The following is a 10113-nucleotide window of genomic DNA, read 5'->3' as shown; positions in this document are numbered from 1 at the left end:
TTTTATTTTTTATATTTAAAAGCGAAAAACATTTCTACCCTCCTAATATATGTAAATAATATAAATTAAAAATATATATATGTATAGCATTTTTAAAGGGACAATTTAGTCAATCTTAATATTCTAATTGTTGACGTCGTTTTTCGTCAAACAATAAAAGAAGAGCACGTAAACAATGAATGACAATGGCCAAATGAAATAAAACAAATCAAATACACGATTTTTACGTGGTTCAGCAGTTAAATCTCCCTAGTCCACGAGTCTCTGTTATTAATCTTAAGATTATCTCTGAAAATTCTTTAGCATGAATTCTTCAGAGTTTTCTCTCAAGAATCAGAATTTCGGTCCCTTACAATGATGCATGGCCTCTCTATTTATAGAGAAGGCTGTAGAATACTATCCCACATATTTTGGGTAGTTACTCTTTTGTGAATAAAAATAAATGGCTTTAAATGCCTATAATCAGATATAAAAGGAAACGTCCCTGAAGACCAGGAAACGCATAACTGACCAAATAATATCTCACGATTCTTGGGGATTTACATTAATAAATGAGGATTACATCTCATATTTATAATACTTGTAGATATTCAAGGTGGTTATCGCGTATCTCCAAGGCTTTAGCATCCCAGGTCTCACGTCATCGTGCGAGCTAATGACATCTCCCGAGATCACGTGTCTTTCGAGATCATACGTACATCGAGCTCGAAACCCCTGATCCGAAGTCGTCCCCGAAGATGAGTGTGTTCTCGGAGCTACCTTTCGAGATCGAGATCGTTTCGAGGTCACCATATTCGAGGTCATATATTGTACTTTGCAGGCTCGATATACAATCCTGGAGCATACTCTAGTCCTTACGAGACCATTTGTTGCGAATCCAACTTTCGAGATCACATTTACCATGGCTCGAAATCTGGGTATAACACTAATTCACTACAAGAAATTAGGTTTTTAGCTACAAAATTTGTAGCTACCAAATATTTTTGGTAGCAGTTAATTATCATTTGCTACTAAATTTTGGTAGCAAAATGATTTAGTAGTAAATTCTAATCATAAAATACCAAATATTACTGCTACCAAATATTTTGGTAGAATATTTATATTTTCAGCTACCAATGTTTTTTGGTAGCTAATATTGTTGGCGCCAATGAATAAATTGCTACTAAATTTTGGTAGCAAAATGATTTAGTGGAAAATTATAATTAAATGATGATAACTGGGTTGACATCTTCTTTCCGGGTATAGGACCAAAATCTCGTAACCAACCATATTTTTCTTCGCCTAAAACTTGCATGTATATAGCACCCTCATCCACTACTAGTAACAATCCATCTTCAAATTGCACTACTACAAAATACACTTTATGGGACACCTTTTTAGGACACGCATCTAAATGTAAGTCCTAAAAAATGTCTCTGGAGTTTTTAGGACTCGTAATGAGAGTCTTAAAAACATATGTGAGTCCTAAAAAACCTGAATAAAAAATTTAAGAGTGGTGACTTTTTAAACTAGATTTTGTTTTCTAAATTTTTCATATTATTAACTTTTGTATTTATAATAATATTTATATTCATATTAAAATTTAATTTAACTATATTATTCTTTAACATATTTATAAAATTAGTATTAGTTAAAAACGTGCTGTTTTATTGATTGGTTAAATATTGTAAAATAATTTTAAAATTTCTATAAATTTATTAGTTGTAATTTTTTTGACTGTTTTTTTTTTTGTGAATTCCATATAAATTATCTATGTTTTTTTAAAAAAAAAAACAAGTATGATTATACTCTACAATTAAATAAAAATATAATTATACTCTATTTTAAATTAATTCAAAGTTATAAAATAAAATATAAATTAATTTAATAAATACCTAAATAATAAAACAATTAATTAATGAGGCACGAAAAAGGAAATTATGGCGCTAAATGAAATAGTAATGGCGCCTTAACTTTGTTTTCAGCTGAAATTGGTTCTCTACCCTAAGTTACCATCCCGCCTCTCTCCTATGCTAGGTGTCTCTCTCGATCTCTCACTCTCTTTCTCACATGGCCGAAAAATGAAGAAGGCTTGGATGAATGGAAGGGTACGTACAGAGGCTTCTCTAGGAGACAGGCTTCGAACAGAGATGATGCGACAACACCATTGTTTGACGGTAACTCTCTCTCTCTCTATCTCGCTCCCTCACTCTCTCTTTCTCTCTTTGAGACACTGTCTCGTCCGATCTTCTCTCTGTTTGTTGCAGATGTGCGACAGGGTGATGGAACTTGAGGCTTGGGGCGTGCAACAGGGAGGTTTGGTCATGGATTCTACAGGGTGGCTCAGTTGTGGGTGTGATGGTGCCTGCGGGGGCGGTTCGTGCGACAGGTTCGACTTCGGCAAGGTTGCACTTCAACAAATGATTTCTTCTAGGTTTGATGATTGTTTTGAGTTTTGTCTTGATTTAGCTCTAAAACTGAAAATTTAATCTTCAAACTTGTTTAGGGGATTTTACTTTAATTTCCAAAAGGCATGTGAAGCGTTAAGAAATTGAAGATAAGGTCAGTTGAATTCAAAGTTCTCTTCTTTTTCTGGAAAATTGTTTTCTTTTTCTGTGAATGAATTATACTGATTCTTGTTTATTACTTTTGTTTCAGGTTATCTGGATTACTAGTGCCAATCGTGGAATTGGTACATATATATATTTACAATTTTGTTTCAAAATTTACTGTGTTGAGCTAGTTTGAGGATAATGTAGATCTTTAATTTAGAGTTTAGGCAGTCTAAAATAACTTAGGGGGTTCTATGTAGAACTTTAGTTTAGAGTTTAGGCAGTCTAAAAGTAAAGTCTTTTTATAAGCATATGAACTTTCAGAAAGGATAACAGTTTTTGTGAATTGAGATTACTACTAGGAACTTAGCATATTTGTAAATTGAGGCTCGTTGATGGTCTTTTTTGATATTATTCCATTACACATTGCATTTTTATTATAAAGTTGTCTCTGTAAGATTATCTATTATAATCATGCCTAATTAATCTTTGAGTGACATTTGACTTTGTTGCAGATGCTATATTACAAGATGACCATATGTGTGGCCATATATTTTTTCATAGAGTATGAGTTCAAAAAGAATTTCAAGGGCTTTATGTGGATCTCCTTGATTTAAGGTGTGATTTCTACCATGCTATATTAAGTTGAATTAGAACCTGAAGAGATGTTTAGTTCCAATACAATTCTTTATTTATTTGGTTAAATAATAATCTTATTTAGATGAAAGACCCTCATTTAAATTAGGATACAAGCACACCTATTTTTTCAAGCAAGTGTTGTTCCAAACATTCAATCCACAAAACAAAGTGTAAAAGAAGAAGTGACATTTTTTAGTCATGTTGCATTTGGTAGAAGTGTTCATTGTAGACATGTTGGGTTTCATCTTGGTAAAATTATTGAGATTGTTGAGATCAGATTTTTGATCTTATTGATTGTTATGGTCAAGTATTTTATTGGTTTGTTAAGTTTCTGTTTGGAGGCTGGTGATTTCTGGACTGGGTTGAGTGGGTCTGTTTAGCAATATATACATAGTCGAACCACTTGCACTCTGTTGCCAAATTAATTGATTGATTCACTTTGGGGATTTTTTAAGAGCTGTAGTGAATTTTGGTTTGGAAAAAAGCTTAAATAAGATATATTAATCAGAAGTATTCCAGTTTCAATCACAATATGTTTTCTTTTAGTTATGAATTGTTTTGGTTTTTATGTCCTGTAATGATTCTTATAAAGCTCATTTTATTATGTATCTTTGTTGTTGATGATCTCAGATAGATATGTGATATGAGATTGTTACAGTATCCAGTATTATATACTGAAGAGACTTGCAGAGCTCTTGTGTCTCAATATCTAGGACGCTGAGAAGCATCTTCATACATATATTTGTTTGAATTATTTGATTTTTAAGTTTTATCTCTTTTGTTAGGCAATATAAGCCTTCACTGTTCTTTCACAATCATTTTTAGGACATTTTGAATAGCAGTTTTGTTTTACTTTTTACATTTGCCTGAGATAATTGTTGGATTCTCTTAGATTTATTATATCTTTTGATAATGCCAATCCTAGTCTTAATATGAAATATCATGTATTATATGTGCTAGTCTTAAATTTATCATTCACAACCATATACATATGTATATATATATGTAATACTTCTCAATAGTTACTACCCATAGATGGGTACTAACAATTATGATGCTGTGGCAACATAGTGACTTGGTATAGCAAGTCACTAACAGGTAAATTTTTTTTTTTCAATATTAATTTTGAATTTAGTTATTGTTTTTTGTCATAATTAATGATGTATTCAACCAATGAGAAACACTAGTTATATTTAGAAATTGACATACATTTAAAAAATGAAAAAGTTTACAATATTATATTTTCATAATAAATACACATTTTTCATCAAGTAACCCTTCCAAAAATTTGAAAAAATTAAAATTTATTTTTAGAAATATTCATTAACAACTATAAATATGAACCATTGATCTTAATCCAATGATTAATATTAAAGTAACCATTTATGAGTAGTAACCATTAAGAGTGCACTCATATATATATATATATCCTTGATTTGAATGACATTTTTAAAATTTAGAACCATATTTGGACAAAATGATAACTTTCACTAAGATAAGATATCATATATGTATGGCTCTATGTTTAGATATTAACAAATTTAGTAATTTAAAAATAAATTAAATAATTAGATATATAATTTAAAAATAAATTAAAAGTTAGATAAATAATTTCAAAATAAATTACAAAATTATAATTTAATTTAATATTAACAAATTTAGTAATTTAAAAATAAATTAAAAGTTAGATAAATAATTTCAAAATAAATTACAAATTTAGATAAATGAATTAAAAAATTAAAATTTTATTTAATATTAACAAATTTAGTAATTAAAAAATTAGATAAATAATTTCAAAATAAATTAAAATTTTAGATAAATGAATTAAAAAATTATAATTTAATTTAATATTAACAAATTTAGTAATTTAAAAATAAATTAAAAGTTAGATAAATAATTTCAAAATAAATTACAAAATTAGATAAATGAATTAAAAAATTATAATTTTATTTAATATTAACAAATTTAGTAATTTAAAAATAAATTAAATAATTAGATATATAATTTAAAAATAAATTACAAAATTTTTTATTTAATTTAATATTAAAAATTTAGTAATTAAAAAATTAGATAAATAATTTCAAAATAAATTAAAATTTTAGATAAATGAATTAAAAAATTATAATTTAATTTAATATTAACAAATTTATATATGTGTTTAGTGATATATTTATATATGTGTATAAAAATTGTAGTATGTGTTAGTATTTTGGTATACCCAGATTTCGAGCCATGAGAATTGTGACCTCGAAAGCTGGATTCATAATGAATGAACTCGTAAAGTCTGGAATATGTTCGAAATCTAAACATCGAGCCTGCGAAGCAGAGACGACTTCGAAGATGGTAGCCTCGCAATCCTCACGAGCTCGAAAGGTAGGCCCCGAGGTGCATCTGTTCTCAGGGATGACCTCGGATCAGGGGCTCCGAGCCTGACACGCGTACGAGCTCGAAAGTCAATAGGAAACCTGGGAGAATAGGGTCTTGGTGGTATAGGATAATAACTTTGAATATCCTAGTAAATTACCAATAACAAGACGCGGTCTACATTTATTACTGTAAATCCCCTACAATCAAGGGATATTATTTGATCAGTTATACGCCCCCTGGTCTTTAGGGGACGTTTCCTGTTATATCGGATTGCAGGCATTTAATGCCATTTAATTTGATAATATAGAGTAACTACCCGAAATATGTGGGATAGTATTCTGAAATCTTCTCTATAAATAGAGAGGTCATGCACCATTGTAAATGACCGAATTTTTGTGATCTTGAGAGAAAACTCTGAAGAATTCATCCTTGAAGAATTTTCAGAGATCATCTTGAGTTTAGTAACAAAGACTCGTGGACTAGGCAGATTTAACTGCTGAACCACGTAAAAAATCGTGTTTGTATTATCATACTTTTCTTGGTCATTACTGATTATTGTTTACGTGCTCTTCTTTCACTGTTGACGAAAAATGACGTCAACATATTTAAATTTGATTAATAATATGTATATTGTGAATGTTTGGGAATTTTCTGAGTGTTTTTTGTAGTGTTTTAAATTTTTGGGATATGTTATAATAGATATGTTATGCTGTCAAAATTTTGGTAGAGTTAGAGGACTAAATAAATAATAATATAATAAATAAGACATTGAATACTTAGAATTAACAAAATAAATTAAAGAATAAATTAAAATATTAGATAAATAATTTAATTTAATATTAACAATTTAAGAATTTTAAAATAAAGTGAAAAATTATAATTTAATATTAACAAATTTAGTAATTTAAAAATAAATTAAATAATTAGATATATAATTTAAAAATAAATTAAAAGTTAGATAAATAATTTCAAAATAAATTACAAAATTATAATTTAATTTAATATTAACAAATTTAGTAATTTAAAAATAAATTAAAAGTTAGATAAATAATTTCAAAATAAATTACAAATTTAGATAAATGAATTAAAAAATTATAATTTTATTTAATATTAACAAAATTAGAAATTTAAGAATAAATTAAATAATTTCAAAATAAGTTAAAATTTTAGATAAATGAATTAAAAAATTATAATTTAATTTAATATTAACAAATTTAGTAATTTAAAAATAAATTACAAAATTGTAATTTAATATCATAAGATTTTATAAGACATCATAAAACATCTAGTGTTAAAAAATATTTCTTTTTTTGTTGCTTTTCTTTGGTGATAAAATTTGATCACCAAAGATTGGATAGACGTTTTATATATTATCACTTAGTGATGATGTTTTATTAATTATTTTCAATCATGAAAAGCCTTAGACCCGTTCGGTGAAGCTGAGTCAGTAAGAACTCTTAAATATGCTTTTCCGAATTATCCAGGACGGTATGTGTCCGCATGGATAGTTTGGATTTGTTGTGTACCTATAATTTGATATAGTACTCATTTTATTGTTTCGTTAATAGAGATTTCAATATGTGTCTCCTTATTTGTTCTCGTAAGTGGGCAAACTTAATTTTAGTCTGCCCACTTATGAGAACTATAGGGAGGTGCTGCCGAAATTTTTACATAAACGAAACAATTTTAAGAGTGTAGATTAAATTATATGTATATTACTAGTATCAATGTTAGCGATGAATGGTATAAAGATGAACTGTTTATACTAGCTAGTCAAGCAAAACAAGTATTCTACATCGATGATCTCGTTAGAGGACGAGATTGGAAAGTTGTCCAAGAAGTGAATCATCGGCAAGTTTGGGGCTTTCCAGATGCTTCAGATATGATTGCTGATGTTGATGTTGTACATGACACCAACTCATCGAATTTTGTTTTGACTGTGGATCTCGGAGAGTTGGTTGTTCAACAATCTGATGTACCAGCGACTCAAGTCAACACGGCCCATCGACCTTCTTTAGTTGTTCAAGAAAATGATGGATTTATTAATGACAATGAAGATGATATGGCAGACAGTGTAGAAGAAGCAGAAGATGAGGATGAATTAATTGTCGACCTTAGTGATGATAATACTGATGATGTGTGCCCGATAGATGTTGATGTAATTAGTGAGGATAGTGACTATTCTACTTAGTTTTGTATCTAGTGTTCAATGTATTATACATATTGAGAAATAAAAAGTTCGTTTCCAAATAGCATATTTCAAATTACCTAATCAATTGAAATAATACTCAATAAATTAATTATAAATAATAATTAAATATTAAAATAGATAGGTTAAATTACTGTCGTGTTAGTAGATGTCAGCAGATGTGGCTAGAGCTCACGGTGGAGACGCTGGCGGTGATCCTCCACTGGATCCTACTAGGATCCCGACTACATGCGAGTCAGGTAATTTTTTTGTTATTTTATTTACTCACATATGTTTATCATGTATATACTAATATTCTATGTATTATTAATAAAAAAAAATACAGGAATCCCAACTAAGAAAAAGGGTCGTGGCGCAGCTATTGGAAAAGATCTAGAGGAGAGGCGGCGTAAAAATGGAAAACCACTGGAAGTAACGTTTTGCCCACGAATGTACAAGGTTGTTGGGGGCGAGCACGCTGGTTTTGTCCGCCTTGTGGGAACCCAAATTAAAACAAAAGTTCCCGGACATTACGGTTCATGGGAATTAGTGCCTAAACAATACAAGGATCAGGTCCTTGGCATAATTCAGGTAAAAATAGTATTAAATATATTTTTTAAAAATTTATCTTTAATATAGTACATATATTATTAATATGTTTAATTTTCAATTTAGTACTATTATCAAATAGCGGGCCGCGAGGATTTCTTAAAGTGTATAGATGGTATCGATCGAGAGATGAAAGACCGATACCATAATAGGAAAACACTAAGACACGAACACTTTGAGAAACACTACAATGGACCGGAGGATTGGGATAAGGTTCTAAACAACCCAACCAATGATATTAACAAGGAGGAGTGGAAGCAGATTTGTCAGTTATTTACAAGTCCATAATTTATTGCCCGCTCCATAAAGAATAAGGAAAATCGGAAGAAACAAAAGTATTCTACAACGCAGGGTACAAAATCAATGGCAGCCATTCGTTTTGAAAAAGTAAGCAAAAGATAAAATATTATCAAAATTATGTTCTTTTAAATTATATGTTCTCTAACATTTGGGTTATATTTTTTAGACGAACCCGGACCTCATTGAGTCATGGAAGGATTATCATTGGAAGAAAGCAACAAATGATTTCGTGAACGATGATGCTCGCTAAGATTATGTAAGTTTGAATTATATTTTTTAATATTAATAGAGTTATATTTAATGTTAGTGTCTAACATTTTTTGAAAACAGGAAAAACTGAAGGCTGATTTTGAGTTATAAACTCAGCAAACATCCACTGATGCTTCTAATAATGATAGTCCGTCATCAGTTGATCAGGTGGAGGTGCTACAAAAAGTATTAGGCCAAAGGCATGGACATGTGCGAGGAGTGGGCCGCAAATTGAAGGGGTCGAGGTCGAGGTCGAGGTCGGGGTTGGGGTCATCATCTACCCAACACTCACACTTCAGTGAGTCTCAAGTTCCTCCTCATCATTCAAGAGAATATATAGAAAAATTGGAGAATAATCTACAGAAATTGACTGATCAAGTTAATTTCTTAACTCAATTTTTTGTACCTTCATTTCGTCCACCAAACGTTCAGATGCCGCCTATGCCTGATAGTGACAATATTTCTAGGGCTTCGTCTTCTCAACCTCCAGCTCCAACTCATCCTTCTATGTACGGGGCAGCGCCGTCTCAACATATGGTACCTCCATATATGTACGGAGCAACACCTTATCCGTGGCCGATTCCACCGTCCTCCCAGCCGTCGTATCCCTACATGTATGGAGTTGGATCGTACACATTACCTCCCCAATATCCTTGGCCGATGCTGCCACTGCAGCAATCACAACCACAGCCACCGCAACAACCACAACAAGAAGACAATAGGGAGGAGGACGAGGCAGCTAATTTAGGAGACTAGGTTTATTTTATTATTAATTATTGTTAAATTTTATGAACAATATGAATATTTACTATGTTAATGTATTATGAATATGTATAATTGTTATTTTAATAAACTAATTTAAATATTTAATATAATATTTTTATTTTTAATATATTTGTTTTCAATTATTTAAATTTTAAATAATAATATTGATAAATAATTAATTAAAATTGTATTTAATTAATTAATTTTATTGTTTTTTTATAAATAAAATAGTATTAGGGGAGACACTGTCGCCCCTGATAATATGTCACGTGTAACCATTTTGGGGTGAAATAATGTAGTATTAGGGGCGACACTGTCGCCCCTGATAATATGCCACGTGTAACCATTTGGGGCGACATAGTATAGTATTAGGGGCGACACGTTGCCCCTGATAATTAAGTATTAGGGGCGACACTGTCGCCCCTGATAATATTCCATGTGTAACCATTTGGGGTGATATAGTAT

At 30.2% G+C, this 10113-nt stretch overlaps 1 protein-coding gene across 9 annotated transcripts; it reads left to right on the top strand.

Annotated features, from left to right (window-relative positions):
• Positions 1–1931: 1931 nt before the first annotated feature.
• LOC133803429 (uncharacterized) lies at positions 1932–9744 on the top strand. 9 transcript variants are annotated; one of them, XR_009877961.1, is made up of 10 exons: positions 1932–2156; positions 2247–2384; positions 2486–2541; positions 2638–2671; positions 3047–3149; positions 7895–7985; positions 8072–8316; positions 8401–8721; positions 8801–8890; positions 8965–9744. XR_009877961.1 is itself a non-coding variant. In XM_062241491.1 (3 exons), exons 1-3 carry the CDS (start codon positions 2010–2012, stop codon positions 3146–3148), a joined length of 387 nt encoding a protein of 128 aa, XP_062097475.1. In that variant the 5' UTR covers positions 1932–2009; the 3' UTR covers positions 3149–3402. The 9 variants fall into 9 exon arrangements, 3 of the variants coding, with proteins under 3 accessions (XP_062097475.1, XP_062097461.1, XP_062097469.1); XR_009877960.1 differs by lacking the exons at positions 7895–7985; positions 8072–8316; positions 8401–8721; positions 8801–8890; positions 8965–9744 and adding an exon at positions 3801–4786; XR_009877958.1 differs by lacking the exons at positions 7895–7985; positions 8072–8316; positions 8401–8721; positions 8801–8890; positions 8965–9744 and having other exon boundaries at positions 3047–3402.
• The last annotated feature ends 369 nt before the right edge of the window (positions 9745–10113 follow it).

This window comes from Humulus lupulus, chromosome 1 (assembly GCF_963169125.1).
Source record: "Humulus lupulus chromosome 1, drHumLupu1.1, whole genome shotgun sequence".
NCBI lineage: Eukaryota > Viridiplantae > Streptophyta > Magnoliopsida > Rosales > Cannabaceae > Humulus > Humulus lupulus.
The sequence above is the reverse complement of the archived record's forward strand: the minus strand, read 5'-3'. Positions and strand labels throughout refer to the sequence as shown.